Source organism: Eleutherodactylus coqui, chromosome 7 (assembly GCF_035609145.1).
Source record: "Eleutherodactylus coqui strain aEleCoq1 chromosome 7, aEleCoq1.hap1, whole genome shotgun sequence".
NCBI lineage: Eukaryota > Metazoa > Chordata > Amphibia > Anura > Eleutherodactylidae > Eleutherodactylus > Eleutherodactylus coqui.
In genome coordinates this window covers 59,944,607-59,969,523 of record NC_089843.1, presented here as the reverse complement: position 1 = coordinate 59,969,523, position 24,917 = coordinate 59,944,607, and the positions used below count along the sequence as shown (strand labels likewise).

Here is a 24,917-nt window from a genome sequence, read left to right as displayed (position 1 = left end):
GGAAGCGCTGCTCCGTTCTCCCCCTTGCAGACAGAAAGGGCACAGCTGCTAAGAGCACTGAACATAATGCTCCTCCACCATGTCATTGCTGGGAGGAACCCCTTCCTTAAAAGTCCTGAACCTTCTAGCACCATATAAAAAGATACTGCTTAGCCACCAGAGAGAGACCATAGGAATTGCTGAAAGTAAAGGAACTGCTTTGGGAGAGCAGAGCAGCAAGTGATTGGAGCAGGATAGCTTGCAAAGCAAGGAGAGTAAAGGTCTGCCAGTGGCATAAGGACTGCAGAGAAGGGCTGCATGGTTGTCTGCTGCTTCTCTGCCTAAAAGAGCTTAGGCTGGATTGGACATTGGGTTGCGGTTAGACGGCTCGGAACAGAGCTCAATAACCACCAGGAGTTCGGGAGAACCGTGCTCAAGGAACTCTCCGGCCTTCGGAGTAGCTGGAGTTGGTCAAATCTGGCACTTTCATGCAACTTGCATAATGGCCCTTGGGTGGATCCAACAAGGAGTGATCCTTGGGGCATTACCTGAAGCCAAGCCGGAACAGCATTAGTAGAGGTTGTGCAAACCAGGTTCCAAGTGTGGAGGGATACTTCTGTAGCAACTAACTGTTGCATTTCCATTTGTGGTGCAGAGGATGCTGATACACAAAGCAAATATTGAAAGACATCTGAAAACATTTACATTCCAAAGTATATTCAGCACTGGAATACAAAATCCAGAACATTTACAAATTCCAAAAAACATAAATATCTACACTATATAGCCAAAAGTATGTGGACACCTGACCTTCACACCTATATGAGCTTTCAGTAATTCATTCCAAAACCATGACTATTAGGCCGCTCTCACACTTACAGGTTTTTTACCGCGGTGTCCCGAATGCCGCGTTAACAGTGGAACGCCGCCATTGATTTTAGTGGGAACTCGCAGACAAGCGCTCAAATTCGACTTTTCTTACGCTGCAACTTTCGAGGGCCGTCTGCTCTATTTCCATGCGTTTTAGTGATTTTCAATGCACTTATCACCCATTACAGGGATGGGGTGCATTTAAAAACGCTGTCACATGCGTTCGAAAACACTGTGTGAAATTGTGGTAAAATGCTGTGGTTTTCTGCGGAGTTTTCTGAACGCATGTGTGAGAGTGCCCTTAATATTGAGTTGGAGCACATTTTGCAGCACAGCAGCTTCCAGTCTTCTTGGAAGGATTTCCACAACATTTTGAGTGTGTCTGCGGGATTTTGTAGTAATTTGTTCAAAAGATCACTTGAAGGGTCGGGCAATGATGATGGAGGAGAAAGCCTGGCTCATAATTAGTATTCCAATTCATCCCAAAGGTGTTGGATGGGGTTGAGATCAGATGGCCATGTGCTCACTCGAGTTCCTCCCTACCACACTTGTCAAACTATGTCTCTGTGGATCAGTCACAGTGCACAAGGGGCACAGTCATACTGTCACATTATCCTTCACTACAAATAAGAGGCATATACTCAGAATCAGCTCCAGAATCATGCCTCATCCAACAGATTTTACAGTAAGCACTATGCACATTAGCAGGTAGTGTTCTCCTGGCATCTGCCAAACCCAGATTCATCCACTAGTATTTATTGCCATATGTTAATACTTAGAGGGCTCATTTGGTTCTAATCATCCGATACACATCAGCTGGTATGTCCCTCAAGTCATCCTGCAAATATCTGGTGAGTTCTCTCAAAGTAAATGCATTCTGTTCATATTTCTTGACCCGACGTTCCAATTCATAACAAAGATGTTCAGAAGGGTTCAGGTTGGGACTCTGTGCAGCCGGTCTAATCGTGGAACATCCATATCCTCAAACCAACGTAATACAGTGTTGGATTCATGACAAGGTTCGTCGTTTTGTTGGAAGTATGGCTGACCATTCCCAGAGTATTACCACATTGTCAGCAGCACACTATTGTCTAGAATGTCAGGGTATACCCTGGTGTTCATGGTTCTTGTCACTACAACTAAGATTATGCCATGTAACACATCCCCAAACCATAACAGAACTTCCACTGTACCTAACTGTTGGCACAACACACTCAGGCAGAAGGTGTTCCCCAGGCTCCTCCACACCCAGGTACGTCCATCTGAGTTAAAGATGTAGTAATGTGATTTGTCAATACACAGAACATTCTTCCATAATTCAACTGTCAAATGATGACGCTCCTTGCAGCATTATAGATGGACCAATGCATCTTCTTTGATTGAACGCGACCAGTTGTTTACAGGATGAATGGAGGGAAATACCAGCTGAAGTGTATCAGATAGTAGTAGAAAATATACCACTAAGTGTATCTGATGTCATTAGGGCCAAATGAGCCCCACTAAGTATTAACATATGGAAATAAATACTTTTGATTCTTGCTCAGGGGTCCAATTACTTTTGGTAGGATAGAGCAGTAAAGCGTGCTTCATCACCCCTGAGTCCTGCGTTGCACATTTTACGCTATTCCAACCAATGCTTGGCATTGTACATGGTGACCATAAGCTTATGTGCTGCTGCTTCACCATACAAGCCTATTTCATCAAGCTCCTGCTGCACAGTTCTTGCTCTGTTGGCACCTCCAGAGGTAGTGTCAAAGTCTGTAGTGAGGGATGCAACACCATACAGGCCTTTTTCACACACCACAGACTTCAGCCCTCAACAGTCATGTTATGTGAGTTTGTAGTTTACTGCTTGTTGGTTGAGCTGTTATAATTCCTTGTTACTTCCACTTCAAAAATAATATTTCTTACAGTTGGTCATGGCAGATCAAGCAGACTGGGAATTAACCCTTTCCAGTCCAATTTGTATCCTGGTTTTCCTGGGGGGGGGGCTTACTGTTTTTCTGCCATTATACAACGGCGCTATATGCTGGCTAAAGCCAGTACTGCATGAGGTGACACGTTGGATAGGCTCCGACAGCAGAGAGGCTGGCAATATACAGTAAGAGAACCCCGACAGACATCTTCCAACATCGGAGTTGTACAGCCTTAAATCATAATGTCTTCAGCCGTCAGACAGTGGATTGGAAAGGGTTAAATGAACTGACTTGTAGAACAGGTGAGATCCTTTGACAGGACCACATGTAAAGTTAGAGAGCTCTTCAATATGCTCCATACTACTGTCAATGTTTGCATACGGAGATTACATGACTGCGTGCTTGATTTTATGCAACTATTTTCAATGAATATGACTGAAAATACCTGAAGTCAATAAATAGGACAGCTATCCATATACTATTGGCCATATTGTGCAATTTTGTTATATACAACTTTTTGGTTGCATGATGTGGTCACAATGCAAAATTAAAATATTCAGTATCGTTCTTTGTTCCAGAAAGTCCAAAAGAATGAAGATTTATCCAAAAATCCAAATCCATAATGGTCTGCCAACATTATGGGCATTAAACACGAGGTGGATTCATCTGTAACCAGTAAAACACGTAGTGTACAAACAGTAAAACCAAAGATAGAAAAAGAAATGATGTCGAAACTGCAAAAGGGAAAGGCGTCCAAGAGTTCAGAGCATCAGTTACTAATATCCCTAATGATGTCCAGCATCTGTCATCTTCATCAGAGATCTCCTTCCAGGATCTGTCCTATATTAATCAGCAGGTCATAAAACTTGGGGCGTCCTTCCGGTTTCTGAAAAATCAAACAAAAAAGTATAAATTAAATAAGTGTAAAATATAATAAACGTAATATACAGAGAAAATCAGAGATCCGGTGCTGGTTACTGCCCAAAACCTTGACGTGTCTAGGAAGTTTAAAGGGGACTTGGAAAAGGGTATAACTTTTTATTACACAGTGAACAGCATTTATTTGTTGAAGCCCTGTAACATGTTGATTGCAGAACCCACATAATGACAATGCGGCTGTCATGTGAGTTTTGCCGCTCACGCTTCTGGGAGACTATTGCCAGACAAACACCTCACATTGGCGTGAAAACTCCTCACTTTGCCCGTGTGTAGGTAGAATTGGGGTGCTTTCACATCTGTGGTGGGGGTTCTGGTTTCCTGGTCGGTTCGAGGAGCAGGAAATGAAGATCCCTAGGCTGAACCAGTTCATCTTATGACGGAACCAAACAGCGCCGAACAAAGCCCACTGACTACAATACAGTCTGTTAGGTCTCCACTCAGAAGCCCGGCATTTTCGTGCTTTTTCTTCCATTTTCTTTGTGCCTGATCTATGAACGGAGGTTCCAGCGCAGATGTGAAGCCGGCCTTATCGATGTAGAAATGTAGTAGTAAGCAGCCACTCCCCTCAGTATATGGGTGGTGTGTGAGTGGTTGTTCATTGGTATTTTGCACTTGTGCAACGCTCCTCCATATAGCAATTTGTCTGCATGCTGAAGAATGTGGTTGTACACCCGCCCTTGTATATCGTATCAGTATACCAGCAAGTATGGCCTCCAGCAGTGATTATTTTAGTTGATTTATCTCTTTTCAGTGATTTGTCTGTAAGGCTAGAGGTGCTGCCATTCCTACATGGACATTTGGCTTGCAGACATATTGCAATATTGGACTCATGCGTGTATGATATGTGAGCTTACCTCCTGCCAGCATGCCGTCATAATGGTGTATATCCGGGGTGATGCCAGCCGCGGTCGATAGAGTCGTTCTCCCCTTGATACCATTTCTACCACTTCATGATTTGAGTAGCTTTCGAAGGGCATCTTACCCTCTGTGAATACTTCCCACATCAAGACACCTTGCAAGGAAAATCAGAGAAAGCAACATGAACCATAGAGCCGAGAGACACCAATGCTACAGCAAAAGGGCTTCTGATGTAATGGAAGGTACAAATGGACACTTGTGGAGAACACTGTGGAGCAGTTGTGTCACTTCTAAATACTTTTAATATAATCATATAATGACAGAGTAAGGCCGGTGTCACACGGGTGTATGCGCATTTACTACACATTTGTGACAAATATTTGCACAATGGGCTTTGGATTTTTGCACGTGCCTCTTACTGTACTTTTTCAAAGCACAAATCTCGAGCAAAAAATGTGCAGCTGCAGCACCGGGGTCAGACCCTTGGCCGGGGGAGATAGCGGGGGTGTAAGATGGCGCGAGGTCACGATGGCGCTGCAGTCTCCTCCAAAAACACGTCCTGGCTGCAAGCAGGGGATACAATAAGCAACTCTGCTATGGGACTCTTGGCACTTATGTGTTCACGTGACGCCAGTGCTTCTTTTGAGTAATAAATCACCCGAGTCGAATAAATGGAGTCACAGTCGAAGATGTAGTTTCAAACCGGAGGCACACAGTTTCCTTTTACTCACAATTTCCAATTTTGATTTTCCAAGAACAACTTATGACAGACAGTCTTAGGTACAACACTTTGGTAATTAGGAGTCACTCTTCTCCCATGGTACATCATCAGCCTCAGTTCTCTCAAGAGTTCTACCATCAGATAACATTCTGGACATGGAGGGCAAACACTTATTCCTCAGTCATCATTTGATACCTCTCTGAACTCGCATCTTTAGCGGCATTCTTGCGGCGCAGTAGCTTACATAAAACTTGTCCTCCGACCTGCAATAGCACAGTCAGTCCTTTCTCTCCAACATGTAGTTAAGCAGGGGATACTATCCGCCAACTCCTAACACAGGTTACGGTCTCTGAGCTCTAGTCCCCGGGGGTTATACTATCCATAGCAAGTGGGAAAAGGCAGAGCCACCTGCTCACACGTCGTCCTCCAACGACTACATTTCTACTCTCCCTTGACACTGCCAGCTGCGACCCCAACCTCTCTAATGACCAGTCATGCCACACAGAGCGGGTTAGGAGACAGACACACCGACACCACCAAGCATGGTGGCACCAACACGAACACAGTACATAGACCAACATACACACAATAGCACAAAGTTGATATAACTGGGGTAGAGAACCACCAACTAGAGGTACCCCTACTCTGGGCCACTACACAGTCATGCTTCCATTGACTGAAATGGGCAATTAGTATAATTAGTTCACTACATGCTATTTACCTATGCAAGAAAATAAAGCATGCCATGTATTTTTTTTGCGCCACCAAAATACACACATGAACAAACCAATTGGGTCTAATCATTGCGTATTGTGCACAGAAATACGCCGGCATGATAAAAAATATATATACAGCAGTCTTTAAACAAGACCCGTGTGCTTCATGGAGGAACTTCACTATATAAAGTTTAATAGCGCTAACTGGGCATCTGGCCATAATGCCAAAGTCCAGCAAAGACTGAAAATAGGGTGCAAGGTCTAATTGTTACAGTAAGGCTACCTTCACAAGGGTCAGTGCGATATCTAGCTGGTTAACGTGCATTTTTCATGAAAAACACCTTGCATGACTTCTCTGAAATTCTGATCCTTCAGCGCTTGTTTCACGCGCGTCAGAGGATCGGCAAGTGTTCCCCATTGAGTTCAATGGGAAACCTTACATCGCACTCATGAGCACATCACAAGGCATGCGAGTGCCATGTGATGTCTTTTAAGGTTCCATCGAAACGGAGGGACGCAAAAAAAAAGAAGAGGACATGCAGCGACCTTACAGCATCGTTGTGAGGGCAAAAAGTCACTAATGTGCATGACTCCATTCAAAAGCATGGAACCCCTTCTGTGGTGAGCATAGGAACAGAGTTGTCTTGAGGAGATAAAAACCTTTAAGGCTGCCTGTCCACGGGCGTTTTTGAATTGCGTTCCCCGTGGCGATAATCCGGGCTGTGGGAAACCTAATGCACGCTTTCCATAGCGTTGCTATAGAAAGCGCTTCCCCCTGTCCACGAGCGGAGAATCATAACGACACTCCACTCGCCGCCGGCAATTCACAGCATGCTGCGATTTGCAGTGATTCTCTGCGGTCAGCCTATCCATTAGATAGGCTGACAGCGGAGATCCACCTGCTGGCTCCTGCTCCCGGGCGGCAGAGGTTCGCCGCGGGATTTCGCAACGCAGGTGGACAGGAGGCCTTAGGATGCCTTCAGATAAGACATAATAGTCCGCAGGTCTAAATACATATTTTGATGTGGAATTGATGGCAGAACTCGGCTATTTTCAATTCTGCATCAAATTTGCAACGTACAGAATTTGCAGAAGGTTCGCGCTTTTGTGAATGTAACCTCAGAAAGAGATTTTCACAAAAGGAGGCTAAAAAGAGAAATACTTGAACATTTCACTTTTAAACTAGATGATTTTCTATTTCACTTCCTACTTCTGCCATCACATTTTTACTAGTGAGAATTCGCTGCGCATCAGAGCTGACACACCTGACGTACGGCACCCGGCCGCCATGCAGCTTCCTGACCCCGAAAGATCAACCACAGAACCCACAGCTGTGTACAAGGTGACACATGTCATTACTTGTTCATTATTAATAACCCAAAATGCACATGATTAACCACAACTAACAGACGGCAGCATTTCTGACTGCAGAGATTAGAAGATGACTATTCCTCGTTATACAGCAAGTGCTCTCAGAAGCTTCCTCTCCTACACAACCGGAAAGGTGAATTCTTTCATTTGTACAACTCAATAGAACACAATTTTTGGTGACTGATGTTACGTTCGTGTGGGCAAATAGGCTACGGGCCCACACAAACGTGACCCAAAGACACGGGTTAGGACCAAGGGACCGAAAACAAACAGAGACTGGACATACTGGCAGAAACACCAAACAGGACAGAGAACTGAAAACTGCGGACTGGATTCTTGGACAGCCATAATCTAGGACAAATGGCCAACGCACTCGCCAAACATCCCCGCACGCTAAAGCAGATGGAATAGCTGAAATATAAATACGAGGATTAGTTTAAGAACTGGCCAAGTCACTTAAGCCGCGAGGCCAGCGATCAAGGGTCCTCGTGTCTCGCGGTCCCTATTTTAAAAAGGCACATGATCCAGCAGCACCAGACACAGTTCACACCACAAGCTGCAACACCCAGGCAACAGGACACAAGTCAAACAGCAAGTTGCACACAGAAGGAAACAAGACTGCTCACCCTGGACAGCAAACAGACAGTGAAAGATGCCTGTATTTATATATGAGCTCAGACCCTGTGGATTGGCTGGCCAGAGCAAACCACACCCTGCCAGCTAAACTATCCCTCACCTGTGAAGGTGTGCTCCTGGAACCCTGTAGAATAACAGATTCTAGCAGCACAACCTGACAACTGAGTTGCTGAATCTTTTGGGGAGTATTTTGGGGTCATAGATTCTGAAAATGACATTAGTTTTTCTCCATCAGGTCTGCTTATCAAGATATAACATATGTCCATATAAAATGTATACACATTGTATTATACATGTAATGACTGCCATTCAAAAGCTGAAAGTACAAAAGATAAATCCCAAGAAGCCAAGAACATGAATAAAACAAAAGTTTCTTCATTGAGATGTCGATAAAACTACATTATTCGTAATTTCCAGTGAGGAGATGTTCCTGAACTTTCACACTGGATGTTTTACTAGTAGTCCACCATCATACGTGTATCCTATCGTTCACAGTACTGTTCTTCCATGGTCAAGATTGGTCCGCTATCATATGTGTATCCCATAGTCCACAGTATTGTTCTTCCACAGACACCAGTAGTTCCCCATCATATGTGTATCCCATCATCCGCAGTCCTGTTCTTTCATGGTCAACTGTAGTCCGCCATAATATGCGTATCCCATCATCCACAGTACTGTTCTTCCACGGTCACCAGTAGTCCCCCATCATATGTGTATCCCATCATTTGCAGTACTGTTCTTCCACAGTCACCAGTAGTCCACCATCATATGTGTATCCCATCATTTGCAGTACTGTTCTTCCACAGTCACCAGTAGTCCGCCATCATATGTGTATCCCATCATTTGCAGTACTGTTCTTCCACAGTCACCAGTAGTCCCCCATCATATGTTTATCCCATCATCCGCAGTACTGTTCTTTCACGGTCAACAGTAGTCCGGCATAATATGCGTAGCCCATTGTCCGCAGTACTGGTCTTCCAGGGTCCTTATTTCCTGGTTAAATCTCTCACCCTGTTCATCACTTATATCACCATGGCAATTTGTAAATCCATCCAAAATGACTGCAGGTTACGCAATCTGATGCTCATGTTTACAACTCAGTGTTCAGAAGCAGAAGTGTGCATATTCTCCACAAGTTCTCTGTAGTTTGTGGCCTTATAGTTCCCATTAAAAAGGTTTACAACCATACAGGACAACAACCGCGCACGCGCCTCAAAGTTGTCCACTGACTCTTGGAAACCCCGGTCTTTCATGAGTTCCTGGATTTATGGTACCTGCTTTTAGCTTCTCCAAGCTCATCGCAGTACACGTCCCATTTCTCTTCAATGTGTTTACACATTGTTTCATTAAACCAAGTGTGATGTGCAGGGGTGGCAATATGTACTAATAGTAAGCTAATGCTAGCGGGAAAATAAATATGACCAAAATAGATAATGACATCAGGAGTATCTAAAAAACTAGAGCTCCTAGAACAAAATGGATGGTATTTTCGGGATCAGCGGCACAAAAATACCCAGAATAAGGTCAAAAATTCTGAACGCCATGAAAAAAATTATTTTCTTGTTCCCCAGTTCTATATGTCATCCTGATATGATATGGGCAGGTTTTCTAAAAAAAGATGGTCTTACTTTGATCGAAGTTGTCACTATAGGCTGTTTTAGAGCATCGGCCACAGCCAACAATAGATCGAAGCAGAGTTTACTAGTGGACACTCATAGAAAAAGTTCATACCTTGGTCACACCTCTCCATGAGAGGACCCCACAATGTTGGCAGTCTATGATATCCCAGCCCGGCTAGTCTAGCACCGATGACCGGGCCTTGTTGGAAGTCGCTCAGATCACTGGATTTTTCAATTCTGATGTGGATTCACACTGAAACTGATCCACAGAAAACTTATCACGTGATTTTATGCTGCACTGCGGGGTCACAGGGATACTTTCTATACAGGGAAACTCCAGTCGAGAAAATGCAGGTGTATTGCCAACAGACAGGATGTTCGGTTGTATAGGTTAGCTTACTATGCCCACAAAAGTACAGAGTGTACTTGTCACATGCTGAACTCGCAAATCAGAAGTTCTCACGCACCCATTTGCAGGAAGTAGTTACACCTTAAACTTTTTATAAGCCATTATGGTAGAGGTGACCACATTCCACTGTTCTTTCGAAGCAGCTCTAGCACCCTGGATAGAGAATGGCAGTATGGGCATTTTAGCTGTATACAACATCTTTGGCTAAAAAGTTACATTATTGTGATTGCATTTTTCTAAAGCTACCCATTGAGGTTGAAAAATTCTTAGCTTTCAGGACACGGATGTTTTTTTACTTTAATCCTTTGCAAGCCCTATAGGTTGTGGTTTTGTGAGAACTTGAGATAGTCCTCTTGCCTTTGCACCAGGATGTTCTAATTGGACTACCACTTGGCTGAGGACTCATTAGTTAAGAAGTACTAAATCTGGTTCTGGCCGGTCTATATCCATGGGGGTCATGTAAAAACCTTTTACGCAAAAATAAAAAAGTTGCTAAGTTTTGCTCAAGTGAGGATTTGTGTTAAGGTTTGTGACTTTAAGGCTTTTTGTGCCAGCCATGCCACTTTGGAAAAAAAGATAGGTGGGCTTGCTGGGAGTGGGTAGGGGGTTGGGGGTAAAGCTAATCTAGAACGACAAATTTTTGTATAATTTACACCAAATTATGGTTGAACCTGGCATTCATTTCTGTCTAGGCATATGGGGGTATTCGGTATTACTTTTCATGTGCCATGGTAAATTATACCAAGACCGGCATTGATCTTAGTTAGTTTTCCCTCATATTTTTAAGCAATAACTTGTAATATGCATTTCCAATAGCAGTTGTAAAAGTAGGCAGCTACATAATATACCGGTATTAGCAGGGTCCTGAACTTTAAGACCTAAAATCCACATGCCCACACTGCAAATAAGTTCATCAACCCAATGCAGCCCCCCCGGGGGTACAGTGCAGTTCTGTACTGCAGCAACATATACTCTTACGAAAACTATCTTACCAAAAGACCACACATCAGATTTGCTGCTGAACCTGCTGTAGTTGAACACCTCCGGCGGTGACCATTTCACTGGAAACTTGGCTCCACAAGAACTTGTGTACTGATCGTCAAGGACATACCTGGTTTAGACAACAGAAAAGTTAAAAAGCAACTTGAAAAATTCCATATAATATTATCAGCTACAAAAAAATAAACTAAACTAATCTTCATAAACAGGAAAAGGATGCAGAATCCGATCAACCTGACAACGTCTGACTATATCTCAATTCTCAACATGAGATGGTGTTGGAGATTGAAGTAGTAAAGAGACACTTGACACCCCCATGGCAGGCCTAGTTACCTGAACATCCTATGGCAGGCCTAGTTACATTGGAAAAGTACAAGGGGACAAAAATGTAGGAATTTATTTTAAGCCAAGGCTTATGCATTTTGTTTTTTGGCTCCATCCAGGCAACTGAAAAACCGAAGAAGAGCTGGATTCGGCAAATGCTGGACTTGTAAGGCCAGATGGAGTCCATTCACTATATTGGGGTCTATCAGGCTTCCCGCATGCCCACTAGTATTTTACTGCATGCTGCATTACGCTGGTTTTAAATCAGCGTCAGGACCTTTTTCTTTAGTCCAAAAGTCATGCAAGTGGGTGGAAAGCGGGCGGACCTCATTGTAATAAATGGGGTCCGCCCAGCGCTGTTTAGTTCCGTGCAGAGACGGAACTGCTGGGCTGCGGGGATTCCCCTTCCCTGCTCCCCGAATTGAGTAGGAAAGCGGAATCCCCAGTGCAGGTGTGAAACTACTCTAATTTTGTTAGATCTGCACCAGAGGCTCCCTAAGGACGCCCCCAGCACAGATGTAAGTGTAGCCTAACACAGCACCTATAAAAATGAAAGGAGCAACATATATTTGCAAGCTTTTCACATTTGGGTCCGAATAACCTTATGAAAGAAACAAGAAAAAAAGTTGTAAGAATCAATGTGTACAGCCTAAAAAAATATAAAGGAATTACTATTAAAATGGCCCAATATCCTAGAATAATAAAATTCTTAATATATACATTTAGAAACCACTAATCACTGTTGAAAAGCATGGCAGCTTTCTTTAAAAAAAACAGCTCTATTTCTCTCTACAGGTTGTAAGTGGTATTGCAGCTCAACCCAATTCACATAAAAGGAGCAGAGTTGCAATATCAGACAGGGCCAGGGTAAGAGCATGGCACTTGCACTAATGTTGAAGGGTAGAGATGTTATTCAATTTTGGAATACCCCTTTAACCCCTTAACGACCAGCCCATAGTGTTTTTACGTCCTCCCGAAGTGGGCTTTATTCTCTGAGGACGTAAAAACATGTGTCCTGCAGAGAATAAAGCCCCTCGGGCTCTGGACGTGACAGCTCCATGCTGTCGGTGTCCGCAGGTTGCCGACAGCATGGAGCTATCATCCCGGGCTGTTCGGACCCCCCCCCCCCCCCCCGGCATTGCGATCGGCGCTATCCAATGGATAGTGTCGATCGCAAAAAGTAAACAAAAGTTGAAAAAAAGTTAAAGATTTAGCTGCCCTGATGGATCGGATCCATCGGAGCAGCTGAAATTACTCACGCTGCTCCCCGCACTCACGATGCTCCGGGCCCCGTAGCCGTCCTTCTGCGCATGCGCGCCAGGCGGCATTACGTCAGCCGCATGCGCAGAAGGCCCGGCGGCGCGGGAAATTTAAAATCTCCTGGCTCCCGGCTCCTGGAGGTAGCCGGGAGGCAGGAGATGTCAGCGGGGACCCCGGTACCGCGATCGCCGTTATACAATGGATAACGGCGATCGTGGAAAAGTGTAAAAAAAAAAAGAAAAGATTCACCTCCCCTCATGGATCGGATCAATGAGGGAAGGTGAAAATACTCACCCCGCTTCCTCCATGTCCTCCGGCCGGTCTCCGGCCCCCCTGCTGGCTTCTGCGATGTGCCGATGTGGCGTGCATGCGCAGAAGGACGGCGAGCCCGGCAAATTCAAAATCTCCCTGCACCTGGCTGTCACAGTTAGCCGAGTGCAGGGAGATATGACCGGGGGACCGCTGTATGTGGTTTCTAGTCATATGATCACCGTTATCCATCGGATAACGGTGATCATATAAAGTTAAAAAGTAAAAAAAAAAGTTCAAAGTTTATAAAGTTAAAGTTTCATCTCCCCTTACGGATCGTATCCGTAAGGGGGGATGAAATTACGTACCCAAGGTCCCCGGATTTGTTCCCTGATGGGATGTGCATCCGCGGAGCTTACCCCAGCTTCGGCGCATGCGCCCGTCAGCATGATGGCGGACGCATGCGCAAAAGTGAAATATTGCCCAAGAAATTTAAAATCTCCCTGCTCCTGGCTACCAAAGGTAGCCAAGAGCCTTGAGGTGTCACGGGGAGCCGCGGTATGCGGTTACTGGTCACGTGATCGCCGTTATCCAATGCATAATGGCAATCACGTAAAAGTTCTTTAAAAAGTGGCAGTTTCATCTCCCCTCACCGATGCGATCGGTGGGGGGAGATGAAACATCTTCTCGGAGGCTTCCGCATTTGAATCCAGATGCGATTATCCTCCATGGACCCTTCCGGCTGCTGCGCATGCGCCCGCCGGCAAAATGCCGGACACATTCGCAGGAGCCGGGAAGCCCAGGAAATTTTAAATCTCCTTGCTCCCAGCGACCAACGGTCGCTAAGTGCTTGGAGCAGTGACCGGAGACCTCGTTGAGCGGTCCCCGGTCACGTGATAAAGTAGCGATATAACATTAGGCCGGTCACGCATGACCGGAGAGGAATTACGGGTTCTGCATGCGCTTGATCAGCGGTAATCCACGGATCAATCGCATGCATTGGATTACACAATTCCCCCCAATTAGCGGGTCGGAATTACATAATCCACTCGCAGAAACAGAACACGGCATGCTATATTTTACCGCGGATATCTGCGACCTAGAGCCCATTGTGCTCTATGACCGCGGATATACCCGCAGCCCATTTGCAAACACATTGTGTACGGGCTGCGGGTACCCCGGTCATCTCTAAGCGACGGCGCGGGAAATAAAAACAAACAACAGTGTACTGCGCATGACCGCCTGTGTGAGTAGGTAGTTATGCGCAGTACATTACGCGGCCGTACGCAGGGTCACGGCCGGCTCACAGATGGGATCCGCTGTGGGCCTCTGCAAGCGGATTCCACCTACGGCCGTGTGAGCCCGGCATTATTCAGACCGCTACCTGTAATCCGTAATTTACAAGAAGCCCCTGGAACGCTCGCCTTCCTGCAGTTCCAGGAGCACCTTGTTGAGCGCCTTCTGTGTAAGACCGCTGCACCGCAGCAAGATTACAAAGCCTCACAGAGCGCCACTTTTTACACCCCATACCTGCCGCTGAGGTTACGAAATACCCCCCAAAAAGCATGAGAGGAGGGGGGATACCCAGGTTTTCTTGCCCCATGTGCCCAACCCAATCAGCCTCCGTAATTACCCGTCTTCGGACATAAAACGCAGTTTATATTATTACCTTTATCTAATATTTAGAGAATGCCAAAAAATGGGGATGGTGAGGAGGGGGGGATTATTTTTAGGAAGTCAATTTTTATTCCATACAAGTGGGCAATGGGGCCTGGAATTTATTCAGTTCTGCCCTGAAATCCAGCGGGCATTCCCTCCATTATGGGCCTAGCCATGTGTCCTGTAAGTAGATTAGGGCCACAATGGATATGTTTCTGAACACGGGACAAACGGGGGTATCCATTTTGGGGTGAACGTCTTCATTCCTATGTACACTGCACAAAAAAAAACTGTTTTTAAATTGACAAAATTGCCCAAAAAATGAAAATCGTAATTTTTTCCTTCTGCTTTGCTTAGATTCATTCAAATACTGTGGGGTCATAATAAGCAGTACACCCCTAGATGAATTTTTTAAGGGGTCTAGTTCTCAAAATGGGGTCATTTGTGGGGGTTCTCTATCGTTTTGGCCGCTCAATGGCTCTACAAGTGGGCCATTAATGGGGTCTGGAATTTATTCCGTTGTACCCTGAAATCCAACGGGTGCTCCTTCCATTATAGGGCTAGCCATGTTTTCTTTAAGTAGATTAGGACCACAAGGGGTATGTTTCTGAACACAGGACAAACGGGGGTATCCATTTTGGGGTAAACGTCTTCATTCCTATGTACACTGGACAAAAAAACCTGTTTTTAAATTGACACAATTTCCAAATAAATGAAAATCGTATTTTATTTCCTTCTGCTTGGCTTAGATTCATTCAAAAACTGTGAAGTCAAAAAAGTCATCGTACCCCTAGATAAATTCATTAAGGGGTCTACTTTTCAAAATGGGGTCACTTGTGGGGGTTCTCCATCGTTTTTGTCACTCAATGGCTCTACAATGGGCAATGGGGACTAAAACTCCTTCAAGCAAAATTTCTGTTCCGAAAGCCACCGGTTGCTCCTTTCATTTTGGGCCCCATTGTGCATCCAGACATACGATTAAGGCCACAATGGGTATGTTTCTGAGCACAGGACAAACAAGGGTACCCATTTTGGGATGCAAGTCTTCATTTATATATGTGTTGTACAAAAAAAAACAGCTTTTGAAATGACAGAATTACCAAAAAAATGAAAACCGTTATTTTTTTCCTTCTGCTTGGCTTAGATTCATTCAAAAACTGTGAAGTCAAAAAAGTCATCGTACCCCTAGATAAATTCGTTAAGGGGTCTACTTTTCAAAATGGGGTCACTTGTGGGGGTTCTCCATCGTTTTGGTCCCTCAATGGCTCTACAAGTGTGCAATAGGGCCTAAATCTCCTTCAAGCAAAATTTCTGTTCTGAAAGCCACCGGTTGCTCCTTTCATTTTGGGCCTCATTGTGCATCCAGACATATGATTAAGGCCACAATGGGTATGTTTCTGAGCACAGGACAAACAGGGGTATCCATTCTGAGGTGCAAGTCTTCATTCATATATGTGCTGTACAAAAAAAACTGCTTTTAAAATGACAGAATTACCAGAAAAATGAAAATCGTAATTTTTTTCCTTCGGCTTGGCTTAGATTCATTTAAAAACTGTGAAGTCAAAAAAGTCATCGTACTCCTAGTTAAATTCATTAAGGGGTCTACTTTTCAAAATGGGGTCATTTGTGGGGGTTCTCTATGGTTTTGGTCACTCAATGGCTCTACAAGTGTGCAATAGGGCCTAAATCTCCTTCAAGCAAAATCTCTGTTCCGAAAGCCACCGGTTGCTCCTTTCATTTTGGGCCCCATTGTGCATACAGACGTAATACTAGGGCCACAATGGGTATGTTTCTGAGCACGGGACAAACAGACTTATCCATCCTGGGGTGCAAATCCTCATTTTCATGTGTACTATAGAAAAAAGTCCTGTCTTTAAAATGACATATTTGCAAAAATATGAAATTTTAGTTTTTCTCTTCTAAATTGCATTGACTTCTAAAAAAAAACTGTGGGGTTAAAACACTCATGACACCCCTCAGTGAATACGTTAAGGGGTGTAGTTTTTAAAATGGGGTCATTTGTGGGGGTATCTATCATTTTGACTCCTATGAGCCTTTCCAATCTTGGCTTGGTGTAGGAAAACAAAGTGTTCCTCAAAATGCTGAAAAGTAATGTTAAATTTGTACGTCTCCTAAATGGTTAAAAAAACGAAAGTTTTTCCAATGTGCACCCAAAATAAAATAAACGGATGGAAATATATATCTTAGCAAAAATTTCTATATTATGTTTGCACATATTTGAGATATTGCAGTTGAAAATGTGAAAAAAATGACGATTTTTTCAAAATTTTCCCAATTTTGGCGCTTTTAATAAACAAACACAAATTCTATCGGTCTTTTTTTTCCGCCTAAATGAAGTACAACATGTGGCGAAAAAACAATGTCAGAATTGCTTGGATATGCAAAACCTTTCTGGTGTTTTTCCATGCTAAATTGACACGTGTCAGATTTGCAAAATTTGGCCTGGTCATTAAGGCGCAAACAGGCTTGGTCAGTAAGGGGTTAAGAATCTAACAATGCTGATGTTTGGTATTCCTTGCATAGGAGCAGGACGCTGTAGGGCAAACTGCTGTGCAACATTTTTCATAAGAATGTCCCTGCAAGAGCACCAAAAACCAAACCCTCTATATACTAGGTTTCCATTTACTACAGACTTTAAAAGGAAATGTGTCACCTGTATTTTCAATTCTTATCATCAGTTTTTATTTTCTGATTGTAGATTTTTTTTTCTCTGTCTGTACATGACTGAGGGCGAACATCTTGCTGGAGCTGTGCATTTAACAGCATTTAGAGAGACGCTTTACAGCAGCCTCATGGGCCATAAACACAATGGACAGGAGTTGACCCACTGACTTCTATGGGAGAAGGTTGTGGTCATACTCTGTGACCTGTGCAGAGGCCATTCTGCAGGGGGGGGGGGGGGGAGGAGGAGAACTGTGACCATCACCTATTGTTAAACATAGATCCTAAGTTATCCATAGATAGGTATTACCTTTCAATGTCATCTGGCATGTAATAATGAGAAGACTGCTGAAAATTTCTACAGAACAGGAAATATAAGGCTGGGTTCATATGGGGCGGATTTGCCGCGGACATTCCGTGCAGAATTTCGCCGCGGCAAATCCGCATGCGGCCGCTAATCCCGGGATTAGCCAGCCATGTGGACGAGATTTCTCCGAAATCTCATCCACACGGGGCAGGCAAATCCGCTGTAGCTAAGCCAGCAGAAGCCGCAGGATTTGCCGACCGCAGCATGTTCATTCTTTTTTTCTTTCCGCTGCGGCCGCGCTCTCCTCTATGGGAGCGGCGGCTGCAGCGAAAGAGCGAGCGGCCGGGCCGCTTCAAAGCCGTTTTCCTGGCGGAAATGTTGCGGTTTTTGCTGCAGCCGAACCGCAACATTTCCATTGGGAATCCGCCCTGTGTGACCGTGGCCTTAGGCCTTAGTCAGACGGGCGTTTTTTCGCGCGATTTGCGCATGCGCATACGTCCGGCGATTTTTTTAAAACCATTGCTTTGCAATGGTATCGGACACATGAGCGCTTTTTATGCGCTCGTCCGATAAATTATAGAACAGAAATCGCAGATCGCACCTATCTGCGATTCCTGTTCTCTTCTCTATATGCGCTCAATGGGGCTGGCGGCAGCAGCGCCGACCCCATTGAGAACATATAGAAGACAAATCATTCTTCTCTGCCACAGCTGTAACAGCTGTGGCAGAGAAGAACGATGTTTGCCCATTGAATTCAATGGAGCCGGCAATACAGCCAGCTCCATTGAAAGCTATGGGCTGCCGGCGAGCGCAGGATGAATTGTCGGAAAGGGCTTAAATATATAAGCCCTTCCCTGCAATTCATCCAGAAAAGTGTAAAAATAAAAAATATATATATACTCACCTGGTCCCGGCAGACGGAGTTCAGAGCGGCCGGCCTGCAGTGGGTGTGAAGGGGGTGTGAGTCAGACTTGCCCCTGATTGGCTCTGAGCCAATCAGGGGCAAGTCTGACTCACACCCCCTTCACACCCACTGCAGGCCGGCCGCTCTGAACTCCGTCTGCCGGGACAAGGGGAGTATATAGATTTTTTTTATTTTTACACTTTTCTGGATGAATTGCAGGGAAGGGCTTATATATTTAAGCCCTTCCCAACAATTCATCCTGCGCTCGCCCGCAGCGCATTGCTTTCAATAGAGCCGGCTGTATTGCCGGCTCCATTGAATTCAATGCGCTGGACAGCTCCAGCCCGTTTCTAATGAAACGCGGCTAGGAGCAGATTTTTCGGGCGATTTTTTTGGCCCCGGTCACGCGATTTGCGGATGCGCATCCGTCATGCGATCCGCAAATCGCGCGAAAAAACGCCCGTATGACTAAGGCCTTAGACTTATTATTTTTAGTGGTCAATATCAAAATAGAGAGATTATAAGCTGCAGGTCAGGTCATTGGGTGTTCGGAAAATATAGAAGCTTTTAACAGCTTTTGCCTTTTCCTTTACAGGCTGCATAGTGTTCAATGAGGGCTATGTACTAAAGAGAGAAAGCGGAAATATTACTTCTGCCATTTGATCTGGTGATCACATGATTGCCAGGTGCCCCATGCCAAGGCAAAGCTGCAGGGTCCTAGAAGACTCATATTAGCTCTGTTAGTGATTACTGTCACACTAGGGGGGTATTTTGCCCTGTAACTTGTGCTCCTATGGATGCTCCAGTTACAGTGGAAAAGCATGAAATAAAAAAAAGACAATGTGAATGACCCCCAGGAGGTCAGGGAATATATATGTTAAAAAAAATATTGTTACAAAAGTAAAATTTAAAAAATTGCAGAATACAATTAACCCCTTAAGGACCAGGCTGTTTTGTACCTTAAAGGGGTGGTCTCGCGAAACCAAGTGGGGGTATACACTTCCGTATGGCCATATTAATGCACTTTGTAATATACATCGTGCATTAAATATGAGCCATACAGAAGTTATTCCACTTACCTGCTCCGTTGCTAGCGTCCTCGTCTCCATGGTTCCGTCTAAATTCGCTGGCAGCTTGCTTTTTTTAGACGCGCTTGCGCAGTCCGGTCTTCTCCTTTCAGCACGAGCCGCTTCAGTGTGCTCCCCGCTACAGCTCTTCTGCGCATGCGCAGATGAGCTGTCACTGCTCGGGAGCGCGCTGGAGCGGCCATTCTGTACCTTCCTCTGTTAGAGGAAGGTGCAGAGCCGCCCAGCTGTCCGGAGAAGCCGCCCAGCTGTCCGGAGAAGCCGCCCAGCTGTCCTGCCGTCCAGCTGTCCTGCCGTCCAGGTAAGTGATGGGCCGGGGGGGGCTGCCGCTGCGCCGGGGGGGGGCTGTCGCTAGGCCGGGGGGGGGCTGTCGCTGCGATGGGGGGGCTGTCGCTAGGCCGGGGGGGGGCTGTCGCTGCGATGGGGGGGCTGTCGCTAGGCCGGGGGGGGCTGCCGCTGCGATGGGGGAACTAGCGCTGGGCCAGGGGGGTAAGTGATGGGTCGGGGGTGATGTTCACTGACAGGTGAAAGCCCCGGAGCCCAGCGCTGGGCTCTGGGGCCTTCACCTGGGCTCCGGAACCTAGCGCTGGGCTCCGGGGCCTTCACCTGGGCTGAGGGTCTAGCGCTGGGGAGCCGGGAGCGTAGCGCTGGGGAGCCGGGGGCTAGCGCCGGTTACCTGCTGCCTGGCGGTGGGTGACTGGTCGGCGGCTGCGGGGCGTCTGGTCGGCGGCTGCGCGGCGTCCGGTTGCCATGGAGACACAGCTGGCAGCGTCTCGGGAGCGCGCACCTCGGGCTGCAGCGAGCGACGGGGAAAGAGCCGGCGGCCATCTTGGGGAAACTTTTATAAGTTGCTGAAACGCTGGAACGGTAAGTACAAACCAGCTAGGAAAGTCATTTACAGGGGTAATTAGTAATGTATGTTTAATTAGGGGGACTGGGCAAAAAAAAAAAATCACTGCTTCCTCGAGACATCTCCTTTAAGGACCAGACACTTTTTAGGGATTTTACCCATGTGGCGGTTTTACTGCTCCATTTTTTTTCCTTTAGCTACCAAAATTATTTTTGCTGCGTTTTTATTTCCGTGACATATAGGAATATTTTTTTAAATATCTTTTTTTTCTGTTTTTTAGTTTTATTGGGGGCAAAATGCTAAAAAAAAATGATTTTTTTAACATTTATAGTTTTTTTAAAAATTATTTTTATATTTACACTAAAATAAAGTATGGAAATGGGTTCCTCTATTTCGGACGTTTTGATACATAGTATGTATGGTTTTGGTTTACAGGGTGTGTACGGCGAAGGTTTTTGTTGGCGTCTGCTTTGTGTTATTCTCTTTCTTTTGTATGTATTGTTGTTTTATTCTGTTGTTTTGTTTTACTTATGTATGTAATTGTGTTTTTTACTATGTGTCCCCCATGACATCATATAGACCTCTGGGGGACACTTTTTTAAAATTTATTTATTTAACACTTTCCCACTATAGCTAGGGCGTCCATAGGAGCCCTAGTTATAGGGGAAAGCAACCGCTGTGGTGACAATAGTCACCTGCAGAGCTGCCAGGGTCTAGTCTGACCCACCAGCTCTGCAGTAGCAGGGAATCCCAGGAGGTCACATGACCCCCCCGAGGCTCCCGTAGTGAAAGTACTTCTTACTTTCACTTTGCCCCATACAGTGCTCATTGAGCATTGTATATGGGAGAAGCAGAAGGCAGGAAGGGTTAAAAATCCCTCCTGCCTTCTGCTCCGGGTTATCAGCTGTCACTAATACTTTACAAATAAAAAAAAAAAATGACCAACAGCCAACATCAAATTTATTTATATATCAAAACATCTGGAATAAAATGAAGAACCCATTCCTGTACTTTATTTTAGCCTAAATATGTACAAAACGGAAAAAGATATATATATATATATATATATATATATATTATATATAAGCTTTCTTCCCCCTAATAAAACTTCTAGAACGGAAAAAAGGTTAGTGGGAAAATGATATTAAAAAATAGCCCTGTATGTCACATAAAAAAAAAACCTTGAAAAAAATTGGGCAGTAAAACCACCAGATGGGTAAAATCCCTAAAAAGTGTCAGTTTTTTTTAGGACTAAAACACCCTAGTCCTTAGGGGGTAAAATATAGATTGTGGCATTAAAAAAAGAAAAAAAAAAAAGACAAAAATTCTAGTGAGGAAAGAAAAACCTCTGCAGAATTGCCACCAAAAACACAGGCGAGTGCTGTCAAACTGCTTCACGACAGTTTCTAACAAGTCATTGTAACACAAAGCCCACAGTAGCCGTTTCCTGCTTGATCATGTGAGATTAGACCATATTTTTAGTCAACCACAATGGCCTGATAGAAGAACACCGCACGGAAAAATAGGTGACATTCAACAGAACTAGATATGCAAATTATACAAAAAAATCATCCGAGTTGGTGTGTGGATTTGGAGAAGCAGTAGCTCCTTTATCTGACCACATTGTAACTACCGAAACTAAATATATCTTGATAGGAAATGGACCTTGAACAGGTACGATGCAAACAAAGGGCCCATCCACACAGGCTTTCTTCCTGGCATTTTTTTTAATATGGACCAATAGTGCACATGAAAAAAACACCAAAAAACAGCATGTCCTATTCTGGCTCATATCACAGACCACAGTCGAACATGCAATGTCCACTGCCTGCAAGTACCGGGGACAGCGCACAGACAGGGTGTGCATACATTGTCCAATATGAATTCTGGCGCAACTCGCATACGCCAGTGTGAAAGAGCACTAACCATTTGATGACAGGTGCATATTATATTGTGCCGCCATCAGCTGTCAGTGAGGTAAGGCTTGGATATTCCTTGCAACTTGACAAGCAGGGGTTTAAAGAAAAAAAAATCCGTACTACCCATGTCCGACAGCATGCTGTGCGGACCATCCGCAGTATAGGAAAGAAGATAGGCCACGGATGCCGGCTGGGCACAGAGTCGGCTTCCACTGTGGGCTCCCGCATGCGGAATCCGACCCGGTTGTGTGCAGCCGGCCTTGATTAAATACTCATATATTACAAAGTTACTTAAAGGGGTTACCCAGACAGCGTCCACCGGGATACACAGAGGTCGGAGCAGAAGCATTGCTCTGACCCCTCTGTAGTGGCTGGCACTCGTAATTGCAGGCGCAGCTCTGATTAAAATCAATGGGATCCCAGCCTGCAATTACAAGTGCAGCTCCCATTGATTTCAATAAGAGCTGCGCTTGCAATTACGAGCACCGACCACTATACAGGAGTCGGAGCAATCATTCTGCTCCGACTCTGATGTTTCCCAGCGGGTGCTGCGTGGGTAACCGGTTTAATATTCAATAGGTCTATGAATTCTCTAAAAAAGGTATAGTCATTTTGTGACAAAAAGTAAGTATTGTCATTTTGTGACAACTTGCCCTGAAAGCTATAACTATAAGAAAAAAAAACCAAAAAAAAAAACAACTAAATCTCTACTCAAGTATTCAGAACAGTGTTGGCCTTTAAGAAGTTGATGGATGGATGGACATAGTTCTGTAGAATGCTCCAACCCACAGTGGGTGAAGCCTTGTGTAGCTCTTGAGTCATACTTCTTTCCTCTTATGCAATGCCACAGACTTCTGAAGAGTTCTTGGAAATCAGTTAAACTGTGCAGCATTTTGCAGATCAGTGCAATTATATTTTACTTCTGTTTTTTTAATTGGAAGTGACATCGTCACATCTCTTAAGTCCTGTTGGTGGAACTGATAAACAGAAACAGAGGCCAAGTATGGAAATAGAATGAACAACATGTTATACACAGGGTTAAGACAGATACAAAAGGAAGCAAGACCTTAGTTCTTCCTCTATATTTTCCCTAACTGGACTTGCCTACAGAGCAGAGCACCTGCCCCGCAAAGGGCAACCCTGCATTTGGAACTGACCTAGATTCCCTATTCATCCATGGATATCACAAAGTGTAAAGGGAAGATATAAGAAAAAGGCAACATAGAAACGACAAAGAAACACCAAAAGGACAAAGTACAAGATCTACAAAGAAAGTCCAGAACAAACTGACAGATGTAGCCTGAAGTCAAAGATTGGAAGGAACTGAGACTTATATAAAAGTTCCTAGGCTAAGTCTCAACAGAACACAAATGAGGACCACTATATCAAAGTATAACCAGAAGAAAGCTAAACCATCAATACAAGAGTAGTACCAGCATCCTCTGCTCAATGGAGCCGGAATCAACACCCCAAACAAGTTACCGGCGGGCTGGGATAATACACAGCTCAGCCAATCAGCTCAAAGACAAAAAGGGTGAGGTTTCTTCCTCGGTGTTAAGCACCGTATGGCACCACAATTGTGCTGGCAGGCAGTTCACATGGCCCAGTGTGGACGTTGTGATATCACTCCAGACCCGTGCATGCACCAAAAAACCATTGGTGCCATGACAAGCATAAAATTTAACGTTCTACTGCAGCCACTATGCAGCTACCAAAACCCTATGCCATAGATGCATTGACAATTCATAGTATAATCAATAGTAAGTAAGTAAAAATAGGTTAACTGATGAAGTTTTTATATTAAAAAGGTTTTTATCCAAATTATGTTTTTTCTATAAAAACCAGATTAGTAGGACAGGCAAAAAGTGTAGTCCAAGTTCTTCTGAACCTCCTCGACTTTCCTGCCCATCATCTCATTGTCGAATCACCTTTAACTGAATGGATACCTCCCAGTTATCTTGCCGATAACTTTGCATGAGCTTAGATAACCGGACTGCCCCCTCTCGCGGCCATGTCTTCCGTCGTCACTCTTAAACTTTTGGCGTGAGACCCAGGGAGCAGGATAACTGCAGGTAGACTTTCAATATGAAGAGGATAACCCCGCCATGCAAATGCAGACTGTAAATAGGACAGTTTCCAAAATAAGAGCTTGTTGAACCACATAATTTCTTACCTCGTCATTCCAAAATCAGCCACCTTTACTATACCAAGGTCATTGACCAAACAATTTCTGGCAGCCTGCAAAGAAAAGACAATGCCAACCAATAATAATACAATGGATTGTAACAGCATGACAAGCAGAGCGGGAAGAGTTGCCGTATCTGGTGTCATAAACAGATACGATGTTAGACACAGAGGCACACAGCCCAATTGCTAACATGGCAGCAGCAAACCTCTCAACTATTGGCAGAACCCCTGTAGGGGCGTTACCGGTTGGGGCCACTTCACCAAATATAATGGGCACAAGTTTGGGTAGCCTGACTACACAGAGTTATCCACTTATATATGATGTAACTCCAGAACTGCAAACAAAACTCGCTCTGAATGTACTAGAAGGGGACGCTAGGAAGACTGTGCTCCGGTTTATCCATACTCCTGTGTTCAGATATCAACATTGGTTATCTTCTTTAGGACTTTGTGGTCTG

General features: G+C 44.7%; 1 protein-coding gene across 1 annotated transcript in view; it reads right to left on the bottom strand.

The window, feature by feature from the left end:
• Positions 1 to 674: 674 nt before the first annotated feature.
• The window catches only part of TEC (tec protein tyrosine kinase), a 79,956-nt gene continuing 55,713 nt past the window's right edge, over positions 675 to 24,917 (bottom strand). Inside the window, exons 15-18 of the mRNA XM_066573108.1 lie at positions 24,446 to 24,510; positions 11,027 to 11,145; positions 4,559 to 4,716; positions 675 to 3,651 (exon numbers count right to left, since the gene is read on the bottom strand). Of these exons, the coding sequence (XP_066429205.1) occupies positions 3,580 to 3,651; positions 4,559 to 4,716; positions 11,027 to 11,145; positions 24,446 to 24,510 (414 nt within the window). The 3' untranslated portion in view covers positions 675 to 3,579. The remainder of the gene's footprint in view (positions 3,652 to 4,558; positions 4,717 to 11,026; positions 11,146 to 24,445; positions 24,511 to 24,917) is intronic.